The following is an 18,595-nucleotide window of genomic DNA, read 5'->3' on the forward strand; positions in this document are numbered from 1 at the left end:
ATTCACATCAGCTGATGCATAAGTGCAATACACCCAGTTGCCCAAAACAGCTTACTTTCATGCTTGATAACAGCAAAACACAATTCCTGAGCCTTTCACTCTCAATACTTCAAACTAGAGAACTGAAGTTTATTTCAGCTTCCATGCTCTATCATACAGTTGTCATGGACACAGGGAAAAGTTTTCCTAATAGAATGGAGGGACAGGCTCCCCACCACTAACAACACTAGACTACAACACTAATGTCAGCAGAAGATGAGTTCTGGAAGAGCTTCAGTGGCTTTCAGGGATAAAGTTTTCCCTGTAGAGTTCCTGAAAATATGCAATATTGTGGATTTGATTCTGTGTTAGCAGGGCTCTCTTACTACAGAATGTAATGACAGCAGTGAAACACAGAACGTTGTTAAAAGACACCAAAGCACTTGCCACAGCTTCAAGTAATTATGAGGAAATAAAATAAAAAAAGTGGAAAAAATCCAGGAAAAGTAGGGTAAACTAATGCAGGAAAATGAAGCAAGGTAAAACTATATTGACAAAACAAACCGCTATCTAATTTCCTACCAGTAGCAGAAATTCTACTGCTTTGGTCTGAAGTCAGGGCTTAATCCAGGAATCTCTAACAAAACCTCTCACCTTTTTAGAGGAAATGGTATTTCTCATCACCCATTTCTCATTACTAAGTGGAAAAAATGCTCAACAGCAAGACATAAATTTTTTTATGTATTTGTAGTCTTCACTGTCCCCTTAAACTCTGGAAGCATAGCATACTGCAAGAGGAAAAAGCTCAACTATAACAGTACAGGACCATAGTTATCATTTGTACCCTACATACACCCAGCTCCCCAAGGGAGGGAGGTAAATTGCTTCTCTCTCTTTCTTCCTGAAACTTCTAGGATCAGGTATAAGAACACACCAAAACCACAAGTAAAAACAAAACCACATACACTGTCTTGCCAGTGCTGAAAGCAAAAGCACTTTATACACTTACTTACCTGGTGCAGCATGTTGGCCAAACTTCTGGAAGATTTTGTGACTGAATTCTTCTGCAATAAGCTAAACAAAGAACTGAAGTTGTTAGCCAGCAGTACTTATGGCTGAAGATAAGAAAAACACATTTTCAGAGAAATCTGCCACTCCCAGTAAGCATCTAATAGCATTTACTGTATCTTAACTTTAAATGAATACTCAACCTTATGTATTCAATTTAGTATCACAAACATGAATAGGAAGCTGGATTCAGTGTTTTCAAACATTTTTGGTGCATTTACCCAAATAATTGAAAAACTGATTTAGTCTGACTTCTAGCTGGTGTGTTACCTCATTTATGAGCTAGCTAAGAATCTAGAAGAAAGTTAATGTATCAACATAGCTTTATGCATAGTATATTTTAGATTTCTGTATAGTTGCCAAAGTTCAATTTCTCAGTTAGCTTGTGTCAAAAAGCAGTCCTTTAAAAATGTTTGCAGTTTATAAGTTTCTCTATCCTTTTCAAGATGGGAAGTTGTCTATAGAGATATCCAAGAACAACAGATAGGGCATGCTATCAGGCATATCGAAACAGCATAATAAAGTGTGGAAAACAGCCTTACTTGAAGTCTAGACAAAGACCAAACATTAACAGGCCATCATCTCAAATACTGTAGGCAGTTCTGAACGCAATACCTCAAGAGTATCATTCTCAAGAGTTTCATTTCTCAAGCAGAAATGAAAAAGGCTCAAACATAATTAAAAGTGTTGAAAAGATGCAGTAAAATAATAACCAACCTACAAAAAGATGACTGAGATGCAATGTGACAGGTCTAGAATGCCACATGTGATTTTGCAGAGAAACACACAAGGACAGCAAATGATAATACCATTATAAGTGTGGTATGACTGAATATAAGGAGGAAGGTTTAGAATAAAACAAAGTTGATGCTTTCTGCAACATGTAGCAGACCTGTGAAATTTCTTACTGATCCAACTATATATGGCTGTTTTGTGAAATCACTTCAGTTTTGAGTTAGAATCCATTAGAATCCTTTATGCTTAGTGAGGTCTGCTTTTGCATTCATTTCCTCCTTGATGTTTCTCTGTCTACATACGTAAATAATTTAAGATTTTTCTTTACAGTTCATAGTAAAACTCTTTCCTCAACCGAAAGCATCCCTATAAAAGTTCTTGGGAATACCATTACTCCAATTTCTTATGTTGTATGTTAATATTAGAATAAAGAGAAGTCCTATGATGCCTTTAGCAAAACTAGAATTAAAACTAATTCCATACCTGTGGTGTGAGAAATTTTTCAACCCGTTTGGCTATAAAATTTTTCTCCAATATGGAGTTTACCGATGGTCTGTTCCTAGGATTCCTTTTAAATAACTGTGAGAGCAAATTACGTAGGTCATAGGAATAATGCGTAGAAACAGGAGGAAAAGGTCCAGATATTATCTTCAGTACCAAGTTCTTCATGTTACCAGCTTCAAACTGTATCATGCAAGAAAGAAAACAGTGACTGCATTTTACTTACTGTCTGTCCAAACACAAGCCTGTATATAAAGATGATGAGGAAAACAAAACCGAAAAGGTATGTTTGCCTCAATATGCCAAAACAAATTTTGAAGGCTATGTACAGTTTATATCAGCCGTTTAAAATAACCTGCTGCCAAGTATTCCAATTCAAAATACATCATAATAGATATGCCATTGAGATATACTTTTTGCTAACAAATAAATATTTCCCTTCAGATCTAGACTGACAATGATATGTAATTAAGAATACAATAATTGTATCATTCTCTGCTTGATCTCCTCTCCCAAAAAACTTTCAACCATCACATGCCTTCTGACCTTTTCAGAAGCCATGTTTCAAATGAAAGAATGTAGAGCATTAACATTCATTCAGTGTAAAACCCAAAGGAATCCAAACAGAGCACACCATTTCTATTTTTATTGACAATAAAAACAGTGCGTATCACCCAGCTCACAAAAAACAACCTACAGCCATCAACTCACAGAAAGGAAACACTGTTAGCATTGCTGCCACAGAAAAGAGCAAGCAATAAGAAATTATGTAAGTTAGACATTAAATCCCTCCTGATTCTCATGTCATTATAATCTTTTTTCTTTTAATAAAAATACCCTTCCCAAAAAAACCCTGAAACAAAACATTAAAAAAAAATAATTTTTTTTTTCTTTCCTTCCTAACTGGAAAATGTATGATAAAGATATAGTCTTCAAAACAACACATACACAGAGGAAAAAGAAATGAAAACCAAACAAAAGCCAACCCTCCGAGCTTGGGATATTGTCTAAGAAATAGTTCTGTTCTAAACAGAAATGCATTAATCCACCTGCACAAAAGCTGACAGTCCAAATTCAGATTTCCAATGAAAATGTCAACTTTCTTAAAAGAAAGGAACACCATCCACAGTATCACTTATTACAATACCAAACAACTTACTCAGCTAATACAGTTCATTAAAAACCTACAATCATGAACAAAATATACAATGCTAAGATTTCTGAACAGATCAGTGTAAACCAAAACAGAGACGGAAAATGCTGGTCAGTATAGGAAGAGGAGATAGAAATGCTGAAGGTTATTTTAAACAGCCACCACAAAAGGCTTTCATTAACTGACATACATTTGCATAATACCAGGAAAATATATTCTGTTTGAAATCAAGAAGTTTCTACTCACCGCATGTTTAAGTGTGCACATTTCATACAGAACACAACCAAGGGCCCAGATATCACTAAATCAAGAAGAGAATGTATCCTAAGAATTAGTTGTGGGTATAATACTGCCAAGCAACTTATACCTGTGAAGTCTATCTTTGAAACGGAAAAGGTTGCATTTTGGGTACGCAAAATCTCCTCTGTACATACATCTTCCATCCCCCAAACAAAAAAAGAATTCAACCACCAAAAATAAGGCCAACTGAAAACCAGCTGAGGATATTCTGGCTTCAGATTTCACTTAGGCCTTTTCATCTGAATTAAATGAAAAACCCAAACAAAACTCACCACCTAATTCAGCAAATGCAATTCTCAAAGTCAATTTACTGTTTAACACTGACTTACTTTATCCTCACTCATTACAGGATTACAGAATTTGGTTAGAATGCAATTGGATAATAAATCCCATGAAGAAAAAAAAGGGGCAAGGAACTGTAGTTTTTATCTCTTAAGAAACCAACTGAAATTAGTCTAAGTCACTCACAGCAATAGATGCAGCAACTTAGTAGAGTGTAAGGCTAACTTGATAATGACCATTTTAATTACATTAAAATGTAAGGGACACTGTTACCAGATATAGCCTACTGCCAGGACAGCAAACATAAGCAAGGAATCAGTATGACTTTGTTACCTGAAGCAAGCTGAGTCGCCTATCTATGCACACGCTTAGAGAATCCAATTACTGTGTTTGTGATTTCATCCATAACAGTCTCACATTCGTACTACATAAATTAAGGCAGCACAAATAGCTAGGCAAAAGTAGAGCCATAATTAAAAACATGGCTAGATCTAGAACTCAAAGCATTAAGCTAAGTCATCTCTGCATCACACTGCTTTGCACTGCACATACCTACTAAGGTCCCTCTTGTGTAATGAGTCTTGGTACCTTCTTGGCTAAGAGATGAACTAACAACTGTTCATCATCATAAAACAGCTTCTCATTTCTAGAACTCACTTTCTTCTCCTGACCAAAAACGTTTCATTAAATGCTTATTAGTACCTTTTATTGTTGTAAGGCTTGTTCTGACATATTTCAGGAGACAAATAGTATGGTGTTCCTATGCAAGTGCGAGCCAGCTCTGCAGTACTAAAAAAAGTAAGAATGAATGTTAACTAGTTAACTCACGTGATGTGCACAGATCAAAGCAATTTAAATTAAATCAGAGAAAACTGCATTGAAAATGAGTTACCTGTTAAGAACTCTGGCGATCCCAAAATCTCCCAGTTGTATTGTTCCATCTTTGGTTAAAAATATATTCTTGATATACAAATTTTAAGAAGAATTAAAACATTCATACAATTACACGCTTTTTGATCTCAATATGTTTTGGAAAGCATAAAGTTTTCTACTATTCAATCACTCTGAAGTCACTAGTAGTAGTAGTGTTACTGCCTACTGTGAACCACCAGACTTACTCAAGTCCTACTTGATCAAAATTAAAGAAAACACTTACACTAAACACTGTTCTAACACATGACCTCTTCTGTCCCCACACAGAAACATGAATAACATTCATGCAGCTTCATCAAATAGCCACATCCATTTTTTCATATTGTATATTTATATATCATATAAACCTCCTCCAGATAATTCTGAAGAAAAAAAGTGTTTCCAGTGTTAGAAGTGTTTACGTTAAAAGACTATTTTCCATAATTTGCCACCTTATACTAGCAAGATACGAATGTAATCACTTTGAAAGTAAATTCAATTTAAAAAAAAGTTACCCACATACCTGTGACTTTATGTCCCGATGCAAGATTTTTCTATCATGTATGTGCTTTAGTGCTAAGCAGATTTGTACAAACCAATCTAGAATCTACACATAAAAGAAAAGGCAACATCAGCATATTTATTTGAAAACTTCCCCAGTTACATAAAAATTTTATAAAATCAGTTTTATAACTCAAGATTTTACCCTCTTCCCACAAACCTGTCTTTATTTATACCACAGAATAATTAAAAATGTAAAAGTACTGTCACTACAATGCAAACATTTTAATGAAAGGTGCATATTACTAAAATTAGATATTTAGTCTGAGGCTACTAGTTTCATTACATATTATAAGCCTAACAAAAATTTGCAATACGAATTTAATTGACTAAAATGTTTAAAACTTCGAATTTGCATCTTAAACATTGTACTTTTTGCTGCAACCATTACAACAAGCCTTGTTGCAGTCAGCTAATCAACAATTTTAGAAAGCCATGCTGATGTTTACAGCAACACTTATTTTATCATACAATAATTTTAAGTATTCCACCTTTTGAAAAAAGGTACAAAGCAGATTTCAATGAGAAAAGCAACAAACAACATGTAATTAGAATATTATAAACGAGCCAAAATTCTCCTTTTTATTTTTGTAAATCTGTAGAAAACACAATACAGAAGTGACCAACGGCAAGAACTTTTCCATGTGCATACTGGTTTCACATTCTCAGCTTAGAAGTACACACATGTCAAAACTACAGTAAAATGCAAGATGTAATTGTCACTTTTCCACTTTAAGGTATTCCTGTAAAAGTGAGTCCAAATTGGAATTAAAAAAAAAAAAAAAAAGGTATCCTACATAATCTATTTTCACTTCACCAAAAACAAAACTGCACATAAAAACTTCTTATTTATTCCAAATTAAATTCTTCCACAGTACAAATGATTTTATACCCAGAATTGTAGAAAATCTGCTGGTCTACTTACAATATTAATTTTTTTCCTAATGGAAAAATAAACTTTTGAATCATGTCAACTTCATATTGCCATATTTAATATTATTATAGTTCTGATAAATGAAAATCAGTATTACAAATATTTTAAAAAAATATTAATTTTAAAAGTTTTAAAAATAATTATGGTGTCCTTCAGTATTTTTCATTTCTCAGATTTGGTTTACTTTGCAAGAGATCCAACTTTTTTTGGAGCATCTTACACACAGAAAAGCCCAAATAACATACCTATAATTTTCAGCTCCATTCCCCTCCCACCCTTTAAGAGACTACTTTGACCAACGGCAACAACAATCATATTTCAGAACCTCCTTTTAGATTAACCAACCATATCTACCAAACTGAACCAAAACAATTGAAAACTTACGAAAAATTATCATTCACCAAAACACTACAGCAGCAGTTTGCTGTTACCTGATCTTCAGAGAATAAGATTCCTTTCTGGGCATTTATTTTTTTAAATAGGTCTCCTCCTTCACAGTAATCCATCACTATGTAGAGACAGCCATTTTCTGTAAAATAAAACACAAACTACTTAAAAAACTCCCCAAAAACCCACCAAACAAAAAAAAACCCAACCAAACAAACAAAAGCAAACCACAAAAAAAACCTACAACAAGCTTTAACATAACTCTCCTAATATCTTCTTTGCAGTCACAGAAAAGCCATCAAAAATTAACCTTTTCACGTGCAGCTTCAAATACCATTTATTAGTCTCTTTTTTTTCTAACTTGAAGCAAAAATGCTTTTATTATTCTGAGTTGTAAAACAGAAGTTTCCCATTTCTAGCAACATCAGACTATTTTATTATGGAGAGAAGAAAAATGACATTTGCTGAACCAATGCTCACTATGAAATTAAATATGTCACTGACTGCAATATAAACCCATTCTTTTTGTGCTTTCAAACATCCCATAGATTCCCCACCCTAGAGATCTTAACTTCCAATTTAGATATCTGCTTCTATTTGCCTAATTCTTTCTTGGGAGTTTTACCTGGACAAGGTACTACTACTCATACTAAGTGCAAAAACATGGCAATCATCAACACTCACACGAGACATACAGCTCATTTCACAGTTAAACTTCCAGCAGACAGTGACAGATGGAAACAATTGTCATTTTTGAGTGAAATTTGGAGAGACTTCCAAAAGTCCTATGCAAGCTTCCACTAGGAGGTATGAATATATATATATTTAATTCAAAGTTACAGCTTTGCTCTCCAATGCAATCTTTTCCAGTCACCGATGAAAAAGAAAGATTAGGCAGAAGCAATTTGCAAGTTAGCAAAACCACAAGAACTACATTACTCACATGTTAGGAATGATTTTGAGAAGAGCTAAATAAATACATAAATCAATCAATTCTGGTACTCAAAAGAAAAAACTCTTATGAGCTCGCAATAGCACTTAAAAAACCTAAATAGATGATGTAATTAATTTTAACTCTAAGTCACTTAAAACACACTCCCACAGGATGCTTCTGAAATTGTTTTTCAAAAACAGCAAACCCAGGATTTTTCTTTTTTTTTGTTTACAGTGGTTTTTATCTTGGTTAAGCTTTGTAATTGGTATTATTTTAAAAAACAGGAGCCTGGATTTCTTGCAGACCTGTTGCTGAAATAATTCTCATTTATAAACCATATCAGCATGTTCAAAGTCAAAGTGCTTTAGCAATAAAGATCCAACATGAAGTCTTGTGAACTACAGATTACAGGATCTACCTTGTAAGAACAACAAAGAAAAGAAAAAGGCAGTCTTAAAGAACATAGTTTTATTAAAGAAAAGACAGAAGAGTGAATTTATAAAGCAGAAGACTCTGGTTGTGCAATAAAACTATGGCATCAAATTCTAATTTAATAAGTAGAAAAAACAAACAAACAAACAAAACCCAAAAGCCTCCAAAAGACATAAGAAAGTCAGCAGAAAAGAAGGAAAGCAGTGTTCCTGAACAGTATTTCAAGTAATAGGGTTTTGAATAATATTTTAACTTATATGATAGGTTGTTTGAGTATTTTATCTGTTCTGTTCATTTCCACAGACATTCACAGTGAAACCAACGTGGGATTATGTTTCTCCTTCCTTCATAGCTTGATGAAATAAAGTCACATCTATTCTTCCAGCTCTGAAAGCAGCAATATGATTACAATTACTGAAGACTGCATTCTAAGATATCAGACTTTGATATAAAATCACTTTTGCTAGGTTATCAATACCCAAATTCAGATTGTACTCATATTTAACACACACAAGCATTCAAGCTGTTAGGATCTACACAAGGAGACTTACACTGTGGAGAAACAAGACATCATAACCCTTTCATTAAAGCATCAACCAAAACTGATGCATGTAAGGAAGAGGCATGAAAATTTCTGTTTAATTGTTGCAGTTTTAAAAAAAACTACAATTACTTTAAACTGTGCAGGGGAATTGTGGAAAAAAAACCCAAACCAATTCAAAGGAACCAAGTAATGGAAGTATTAAAAAGACTGATTAAAGAGAAAACACATTAAATACAATAAGTAGTGCACAAACAGTCGCTATCGTTACTTCACATTCTAATGTGTTAATTAACCTTACCTTCAAATGACTCCCTGTACAGGACAATATTTGGATGTTTCATGTTAGCCAATACAGCGACTTCTCTCCTTGATTCTTCTCTCTCCTTATTTGACATCTACAGAAGGAAAATAATGATTTTCTCAGAAAAGAAATGAAAAAAAAAAAAAGAGGAATTAACAATAATCACTCACCTTTGAGATGTTAATTTCTTTAATAACATACTGTTGGCCATTTTCTTTAGCTTTGACAAGAAATGCTTTCCCAAAAGATCCTTCTCCAATTTTTCGAACTTTAATATACTTATCCATAGTTATCTTCTTAAGGCACTCTTTCTTGGGTACTAGGAAAAAAAAAACCACAGAACATATTTGGTTAGCTGTACTTAAGTCACCTAGCCTGCTAGGTCATGGTATATTCAAACCATTTGTCTCTTCAGTTGCATCACATGCTTTGCAGCTTTTCTCTAAACCGTCTACTCTTGTTCTTAATTTTATTTTGGTACAGTTGGCTCACCTGGTGTAGAAAAAAGGCTGCACTGATAAAACCAGCAACCAGGTTTAATCTTTCAACTTGACACATTATAAAGTAAAAAAAAAAAGTGTTTTATCTTTCAAAAAGGCACACAGTCAGTGCCATAACTTCTGATTCAGCTAGCACACAATCATCATCAGAGCTATTGCACCGCGTTAACAATCTTTCATTTGCCTTTACTTGGAAGAACTACAACAGTGTGTGTGTGGAATCCCTACACGTTGTTTCTTAAGAAGCACTAGATCTTTTATTTTGGAAGTTAGTCATGATAATGAAGCCAAAAAATGGACTGAATTCAAGAGACCCCCCCCTTTAGCTTAAAATCATTATTTAACATGTGACCTTAATTCTGACTGGAAACAGGTATTTTTGCCTCCAAGTACAGAAAGATAGTGTAAAGTTGCACATACTCAGTATTAACAGCAATATTATGTTTAGGGCAATGCTTAAACTAGCAGGCAGGACGTAATTTTAACTTCACATGACTTTACTACATTCTCTCTCTATCCCTGGCTTATTTATGACACAACCTATGCAGCCAAGCCAGCTGCATTAGGCATAGCTTTGGGCTCCTACTACACGCTATTTTCTTCAAATACAAACCATCGATAAGCAGCCTATGGGCGAGAAGGTACAGTTCAAAGAGGGTTTACAATTTTGTGCGAGTTAGATGGCCTCTTTTTAACCGTGGCATGGGAAATACGAATCTTGAAAAAGGACATCAGCGCTGATAGGGCGTTGGCTTTTCCAGCCCTGGGCAGAAGTCATTTTGTCTGTCACCGACACGCAGAAGAGCGGCTTGTGCGCCGGGGCGTAAGTCATACCCCAAGACAACCCGACCACTAAACACGAAGAAAACAGGGCCATAAACCCGAACCACACGGCCAAGCCGCAACTGGGCAGAAGGAAAGCAGTACGGCACAGCGCTAGCCAGCCCCAGCCCGGCGGCAAGAGAGGCCTCAGCCGGGCCCCGCCAGGCCGCCACCCCTACACAACTGGGCAAGACTACCACCAGGGCAACAAACCAGAGCCACCCTGCCCCAGGGCGACCGAGAGTGAAGACCCGCCACCTGTTTGGCCCCACGACCCCCTCCCCACTCCTGCCATACCTCCCTACTGCACCCGACCAGCGCTGCCACGGCCGCTCAGCCAAGACTCACACCCGCCGCGGACCCGCCCCCTCAGGTCTCATTGGTGGGCCGGCCCCACAGCTCAGCCCCCATTGGCAGACCTGCCCCGAGGCGGGGCAGCGGATCAGCCTGACCGCCCTTCCCGCGTTAGCGGCACGTCACCCTAGTAACGCGCCGCCACGAGCCAGGGGACGGGCGGGGTCTGCCGGCCGCCGCGCCACGAGGCGGGACGGGCGTCCAGCAGCGGTGTGAGTTCGCGTTCCAGGGGGAAAAACAGGAACAGCTGTAAACCTTTCCCGGGCCAGCCATGACCCACAAGACCGCGCAGCCTGGCTACAGCGGTACGTGTCTTCCCAGGGACCTCACCGGGGCGGGATGCCTGGGGGAGGCATTCAGGAGGGTCGGGGTGCTCAGGGCCCCTGTGGCTTCTCCGCTCCACAGAGTGCGGGTTAACGGCGTGTGCGAGTAACGGCTTGTGATTCACAACGAACCTTTTCGTTCTTACTCTGATTGTCTTCGTACGTCGCCCTGTGTGCACAGCAGGAAGCACTGTTCGGTTTTGTTAGAATAATAGAATGGTTTGGGTTGGAAAGGACCTTAAAGATCATCTAGTTCCAGTCCCCAACACTTTCCACTAGACCAGGTTGTGCAAAGCCCCATTCAGCCCGGCCGTGAACACTGCCAGGGATGGGGCAGCCACAGCTTCTCTGGGCAACCTCTGCCAGTGCCTCACCACCCTCATAGTGAAGAATTTCTTTCTAAACTCTAATCTAAATCTCCCCTCTCTCAATTTAAAGCCATTCCCCCTTGTCCTGTCACTACATGCTCTCTCGTAAAAAGCCTCTCTCCAGCTTTCTTGTAGGTCCACTTTAGGTACTGGAAGGCTGAAATAAGGTCTCCTCAGAGCCTTCTCTTCTCCAGACTGAACAATCCTAGCTCTCTCAGCCTGTTCCATACTAGAGGTGCTGCAGCCCTCTGAGCATCTTCACGGCCCTCCTCTGGACTTGCTCTCGTTGGCGCGCCGGGGGCCGAGCCGGTGTCCGCGGCGTCTCCGCCCCGCCGCGGCGGGAGGATGAGCCAGCGCCTCCCTGGGGAGCAGCAGGCGGCGCCGGCAGGACAGGTAGGGGCGGGGCGGGCTGGGCTGGGCTCGGTTAGGTTAGGTTTGACTTGGCTTTCGCCTTCTCGCGGCGTGACGAGAGGGGCCGCTGGTGGGCCCCTCGGTCACTGCCCGCTGCTGTCAGGGCGAGCGCGGCTGAGGTGGTGGCTCTGGCCCGACCCTGGTGGGATGGGGGGAGGAGAGGAGAGGAGAGGAGAGGAAAGGAGAAGGCAGCCCCCGCTGCACGGCCCGGCGGCGGACGGCTGTTGCGCTCTCGCAAGCGAGACCGCCTCGTCCTGCGGCCGGGAGGCGGGAAGGGTCAGAAATGGCGGTTCCTCGTGGACCCTCAGTATAATTTGCCCTCCTCCTCCGAAACGGGAAGTGCCGGGGTGAGGGGCAGTTCCCCGCAAGTTTACACAGCGTGTGGTCTCTTGTCACCCGATTTCGGTTCTCGTGTGTGGTAACTCTCATTCACGTAAACTGAGGTGCTCTGCAGCTTCGAAGATCCAGAGTCTCCTCATGTAAACAGTGTTAGAAGTAATAATTCAGCTCAAGCTGCTGCTTGCTTCGAGTTGGCTCACAGGTTTGGTTAGTAAGGCTGCTGTTATGCAAGGGAGGGAGGTAATGGGCTGCTCCTGGAGCCTCTTAATTAAATGAGAGGGTGCAGGTCAGCGAGATTGGAACTGAAGATTGAGTTTGTTCATGTTATCCTTTCTACTTATCCAGAATCCTTCCCTATCCGGAAACGTGAAACATACTGCAAACCAAATATGTATCAGTTCTCACCAAAAATGAACAGCTACAAGTGTGACAGTAGAAAATCACGTGAAATAATGTCGATTAGTAAATTTGCTGTGTCACACTTTAAAGTACTAAACTAGGTAAAACAAGGCCTTAAAACCAGCTTAAAACAAATTAGAAACATTTCTGGTGCTAAACTCTTAGAATATACACTAAAAAATATTTTTGGAAAAATATCCCTATAAGGTAGTCATTTGGGTTTTTGGACTTGTACCTCCTATTTAAGGTTATGGGACCTCAGAGGTTCATGGTGGAGAGTTTGTGAAAGAAATGAAGTTTGTTATTAAGTGTCAGGTGTATTGGTGCTTTTTGCTTTCAGATGCCTTTCTTGGTGGACCTGTGAAGGCATTTCTCTTCTGTATCCCTAGGCAACATAGATGCTGCTTTGCAAAAACATCTATTTGAGTGAAGGACGTGTTGGCATGACATATTTGAAAGCAGATAGTTACAAGTACTGTTTCTTTATTTAAGGTAACTTCAATATGCAGCAAAATAAAATTGAAAGAAGTGATTTGTGCATTATAGGAGACATACCTTTGTGAAGTAAAATAAGCCCTTAGAGAACTCGCCAACTGTCACTACTATTTTTCTTCAAAGATAAAGTCTTTTACTGGCTAACTGCTTTAGAGTTGATGTCTCTTTGATTGGCAAGCAGATGTAAACTTGATGCTCAGTACTTGTAGGTTGCCAAATGGAAAGCAGCTTTGCTCTGGGAAAGCTGCAGGTAGGTTGAAGCTCACAGCTTGAAAAAAATTTACTTTACATCTGTCTGCACCACCTGGGAAAATAAAAGGTGTATAGTGTCTAGAAAACTAGAGCTTGTTTATTCTTTGCTTCTGTTTAGTATTGGTGTGTCAGTCTTAAGAAATTCTTTGCCTGACAATAGTAGATGTCATGCGTAATGTGTATTGCAGTATTTCTACAAATATATTTTCCTTGTTCTATGATTCCTGAGGCTGTCTTTGCCCAAATCTTTACAGCATCCTCTCTGTGAGTGGTTTACAGTACCACTGTTCTCTCTCTGTATCCCTTCCATACTTGCAAGTTAAAATAATCTTGGGGTAAATCTCTTCTCTCTCTCGCTTAATATTGACTTGTAATAAGAACAAGCCTGTCCAAATCCTCAGCTGCGAAAGACACTTGAAGCTATTGGTCTTTGCTTTTCATCACTACATTGCTGTGAGCCTCTTTATGAGTATGCCTGCATCTTTCTTTTGTGACTGGACTTTCTGTTGTGTTCTCTTCCACGCATAATGTTTGTCACAAACTGGTGTTTCAGTAACCTGCAAGTGACAACGTGCTGTGCACTGCTTATTCTATGAACAGTTACATCTAGCTGCATAATATATATTCTCTCATTCACTGAATGTACACTTTGGCTTTTCTTTTTTTTTTTTCTCACACATTTTGCTTTGGGGGCTGTGTGTCTTAGCTTGGTATTTGAACAGTAAAGTTGCATTTTTTGAACGTAAGCACTAAAGCTGGGACAACTGTTCTGTGTTCACAGCCATTGCAGAAGGCATTCTAGGAACACTCAGATTTCCCCCTGCCTTATTTAAGTGACTTCATATGCATCTGGCTAGGTGTTACTGTGCAGATCAAGTTTTCAGGGTGAAGTTTTACAATAATTTGGCCATAGGAATGTTTTTAACTAGGTCACAATAAAAATGTTAAAAAGAAGCTCTGCTGTTGGGGAGATTTGTGCCAGAAATGATGGTGCCAATTTGAGTTGTTTGAAATGTTAATTTGCTAGTTCTCAGACTTTAGGTTGTCTGTTCCAAAACTTCTTGCTTTGGCACCTCCTTGGCAGCAGCAGTAACCCAGTAATCTCTGAAGGTGATCAGAAGTAGCAGTGATCATGCACGTGAAACTGCTTATATGCCCTCTGTGCTTATTTTCCCCAGACTAAGATTTCAACTTTAGACCTGTGTCCTCTGAGAGCAGGTTCTCAGTACTGTGTTCCCGCTGTCAGTCTTTCCCTTCTGTCATTACATGAAGGTGCAGGTTTTGTGTTGGCTGACTCCTTAAAGCTGTTCAGGTGTCAGGCCATCTTTTTAACTGTGCTCATGAATAAGGTATGCAGCTTCAGGCTCTGCTACACAATACTTCCTACTTGCTTATATGCCAGGCTCTGGTAACTGAAGATGCTCAGAATATGAGAAAGTTGACAATCATAAATTTTCTTAGGTGTTAAACTTGAAACTTGTCTTTGAATTTTGGAGGCTTTTGTAAGTTATCTGAGTGAATAACGTTTAGGCAAAACAATGCACATTAATTCTGGAAGAGGGTTGTGAACAGACTGAAAATTATTCTCTGCTTTGAAAAGATAGAAACTGAAAAACTCAATGTTGAGATAGTGGTTACACTTAATGATCAGATAACATGAGATAAATAGTATCAGAGAGAAGAGAGTTGACAAAGTAATTCCCCAGCTTCCTGACATCTTGTCTGGGATTCTAGACAAAGCTGTTAAAATAGTTGTAAATCTGCTTACATCTAAAGTGTCCTGATTTGTTTATATTGTGTAGTAAGTGATCTTGAATGTGTGTTCCTGAAAATCAGTGGAAAGAGGAGACTTCATAACTTCACAGTGGGTACCAGTGGTTGTTATTAATGACTTGCAGAGAGTCTAGTCAGTTATATCCCCTTGAACTTCCTAGACATTGAGCTTTTTTTGTTCGTTAAGCATTTTGATTAGACTTTCCAGTTACAGGAGCAGGTTCCATAGGAGGGAAAGGAGGAATAGTAAATTAAAAAGTTCAGTCCTAAAGCACAGACACTTTGATAAAAATAACCTTGTTGTTAATTTGTTTCTTATTTTTGGTATATTTTAATAAATTTCTCTAAAGAGTTGATGAAAGAGGAAATACTCAAATGTGCATTTTGTGTGTTCATACTGCAGTACAGTAATGAAGAATAATGAAGAATAATTGAAATAGTAAAAAATTAAATTACAGATAGAGCTACTGAGTTGACCTAGTATTTTGACATCCTGACAGTTAAAATTCAAGTACTCTTTTCTCTGAAAGGTAAGTTTGTGTTTGAGTTCCTGCCGCTTTTATCTCCAAATTAGCATTGTCTTCCAGATTTGTTTTTTTTTTTTTTATGTGTTTTCTGCAGTTCTTGATTTACTGCAGCTTTTCCCCTGAGGTTTCTGCTAATAATTTGTTTTGTGTACATGTTGGGGGAAGAAAGCAGTTCTCAATATGCTTCCAAACATGCTCATTTTCTGATCTGAAAAGTGAATCTACAAATTTCCAAAGGGGGTCTCTCTAGGAAAGAAAACTGAAGGCTTTTTAGATAATTTGACATTTTGCTGCTTGTTTCGCAGAAAACTTTTATTCTCATATGGAAAACTGCAAGAATGACTAAACATTTAAAATTATTATGAGTTTTATAGACTTACCAGTTTTCTTCTCTTTTTGTGCCAAGACATGAATATTCCTTTAACTTAGCTGACAAAGCTTATAAGATTGGAGAACACTCAAGGAGACCTAACAACCTGTGCATGGGAGTATTCATGTTATTACCATAGTTATACAAATCTCAATGTTTATTCCTTTCTAACAAACTTTAAAAAAAACTTTTTGTTTTTTGAATAGGTAGAGGATGGGTTATTTCTAATAAGTTTGATCTATGAACCCAGTGAACTGGCCTTGTCTCCATGTAAGTTATCTTACATTCTGGTGTACTCTGTTAGCTAGAAGCCTTTTAGGAAAGTATCACTGAATCTTTGTTCTGTAATTTTCAAAATTGAAAATATGCCACAAAACTACATTCTTTTTGCCTCAAAATACGTACCTTGTTTCTTGCTTTCAACTTAATACCTCTATTTAACAGTAATAATTTCCTTCCAGAGTCTCCTGCCAGAAACTTGTCTACCATTTGTAGACCCTGACAAAGTACACATCATTTTAGAAGTTCAATTTGCCCAACAGCCCACTAGGTTTTACAGCTGGAGAGGAGAATATTCAAGTGAAAGGAACTTCTGTGCATTCAGAACTGCTCACACACTTGACATAATGAATGCTTCACTTTTGATGGTGTTTGTACATCTTTGTACATCACTGCCTTTTGTTTGTTTGTTGTAAGTGTATATGTTTTTGTTAGTGGCTTGTTTCTGTTTTTTAATAATCTTATTAATTAATATCAGAGGTTCACAGGTCTCTCCACATATTTATTTATTTATTTAATCCTTTGAAGATGACCAGGATGGCAAACAGTAACACTGGATATGCTGTATTTACAAAGATGTGGTGGCTTATGTCTAGTCTAGCCAAGAAGGTCAGCCATTAGCGAGGGCTAGGTGTTGACTGCAGATCACTTCAGTCCTTTGTCGCCTTGCTGCCTTAACACTGTTGCTCTAGAGGATCCAGGCGAAGAGCAGGCCTGTTGTCACAGTTCCTAGCCTTCAAGTTTGAATAGCTCTATATAGCACACTTGTCACTTTATCTGTTTGTTACACATATCAAGAAGAGCCTTCAGCTTTTTTTACTTTTTGATGACCAAAGGTTTGTACTTTCTGACCAGAGTACCTCATTAGCTGGGATTTCCTTCACTTCCTTGAAGTTTAAAAAAAATCAGGAGTAGGGTGAGTAAGTAAGCAAGCAGGAACCACCAGAGGTCCCCACAAGATTTCGTAAGCAGTGGTCCTTTGCCTGTGCTTTGTTTCGGAGAGCTCTATAGGATTTTATTTTTTTTTTTTTATCTCAGGGGCTTTAGTGTGTTCATAAAGAAACTGGAATTCAGTGCAAGGACCTTAAAAATTTGTGTTAGCTGCTGTTATTGAGAAGATGCTTAGAGCTAAACTGGGGATAGTGGTCCTTTTTCAGGTTACAGTTCAAAAATCCCAAATTACAGTTTTGCATATCAAGAATAAATACTTTTCATCATGTGCTTCTCTTATTGCTGGAGTCTGCTCTCATATGCTCTTTGTCTTGGCTTGCAGAGCCTCCTTTCTATGATGCTCTTATTTCCTTTATATTAAACTCTCTCTTTCATTCCTTGAGTACTTTCAGATCATTCAGATGCAAATGCCTTGAACTTGAATGAAATTATCTGAAAGCTACCCAGTTCAGGTGTGACCCTGAATTTATGAATCTCTGCACATAGCTAAAGACAGTTCAGTACATTTCTCTGAAAAGAAAAAACGAAAAAAGATTTCTGGTTGTTGTGGTGGTGTGCAAAAGCTTTGCTCCATTGTTTGTATAACCCTCAGATGACTGCAGCGCAAGTCCACATTAAAAAGGAATAAAATCTTAAAAATTGTAAAGAGAAGATTGCATGCTGTTGCTGTGTCTTTTCATCAAACAGAAAATGAGCATCATGTCCGAGGACTCCACAGACAAAAGCTACGTTGTCTACAACAGAACCTAAAGTCATAGTTGCTGCCCCTCAGGAGTATGGGGTTTACCTTTCAGTTGTCTCAAAAAATATCCGTGTTATTCTTACCTGAATATGATCACAGAAGGAGCATAATAGATTTTTTTTTTTGCTAAGGAGGCTCTCCACCTTTTTTTTTTTCCTGGAGCTAGTATTTGCAGCTATAGTTATATATTAGTTTCTAAGCTAATGCATTAGTACATAAAAGGTAACTGCACATAAATACGTGTGTTGTTTACCATGACTTGGTTGGGAATTGTTATTTGCCCATAAAGCTTATGCTTTTGAGTTATATTTGCTTTTATATTTAGTTCAAGTTCATGCTAAGGGATTATGTTCTTAGCTTTTTTCTTTTTTTCTTCCAAAATTGTTACCTAAAACCCCCTTAAAGACCCTGCCACTCGTGTAGGTGTGTCTGTGTGCACTTCAACTCTGATGGCAGAGTTTTTTCTATGAAGTATCATACATTTCTCATGTATCAATACATGAAGTTAGTTTAGTAAGTTTAAATCTGAGTTTTTAGCGAATCCAGTCAGTTTTGGTTGAAAGCAATTAAAAAGTATTTACGTTAGTAATTTGATTATGAAAGAAGCAATCCCATCAGGTAGGCTAATATCTTTGTGCCAGGTGGTATAAGTCTTGAACTGCTACAA

The 18,595-nt window shown here is 38.1% G+C and overlaps 2 protein-coding genes across 16 annotated transcripts in view; one reads left to right on the top strand and one right to left on the bottom strand.

The window, feature by feature from the left end:
- NEK1 (NIMA related kinase 1) overlaps nt 1-11,660 on the bottom strand; it is a 181,081-nt gene extending 169,421 nt beyond the window's left edge. For 9 of the 11 annotated variants that reach the window (XM_062621283.1, XM_062621113.1, XM_062620889.1 and 6 more), the window contains exons 1-10: nt 10,643-10,762; nt 9,194-9,342; nt 9,021-9,117; nt 6,857-6,954; nt 5,454-5,537; nt 4,911-4,978; nt 4,721-4,807; nt 3,683-3,737; nt 2,266-2,466; nt 993-1,053 (exon numbers count right to left, since the gene is read on the bottom strand). In XM_062621283.1, coding sequence (XP_062477267.1) covers nt 993-1,053; nt 2,266-2,466; nt 3,683-3,737; nt 4,721-4,807; nt 4,911-4,978; nt 5,454-5,537; nt 6,857-6,954; nt 9,021-9,117; nt 9,194-9,310 — 868 coding nt within the window. In that variant the 5' untranslated portion in view covers nt 9,311-9,342; nt 10,643-10,762. Of the gene's footprint in view, nt 1-992; nt 1,054-2,265; nt 2,467-3,682; nt 3,738-4,720; nt 4,808-4,910; nt 4,979-5,453; nt 5,538-6,856; nt 6,955-9,020; nt 9,118-9,193; nt 9,343-10,642; nt 10,777-11,540 lie in introns of those variants that run through there. The other 2 variants (XM_062621528.1, XM_062620811.1) reach the window with 2 other exon arrangements.
- Nucleotides 10,868-18,595, top strand: part of CLCN3 (chloride voltage-gated channel 3) — a 61,001-nt gene continuing 53,273 nt past the window's right edge. The window contains exon 1 of one of the 5 annotated variants that reach the window (XM_062622315.1): nt 10,868-11,004. The gene's annotated coding sequence lies outside the window, so the exon portion shown is untranslated. Of the gene's footprint in view, nt 11,005-11,682; nt 11,784-18,595 lie in introns of those variants that run through there. The other 4 variants (XM_062621841.1, XM_062622074.1, XM_062621921.1 and 1 more) reach the window with 4 other exon arrangements.

This window comes from Pezoporus occidentalis, unplaced genomic scaffold (genome assembly GCF_034315485.1).
Source record: "Pezoporus occidentalis ecotype Australia unplaced genomic scaffold, CSIRO_AGI_Poc_V1 ctg1, whole genome shotgun sequence".
NCBI lineage: Eukaryota > Metazoa > Chordata > Aves > Psittaciformes > Psittacidae > Pezoporus > Pezoporus occidentalis.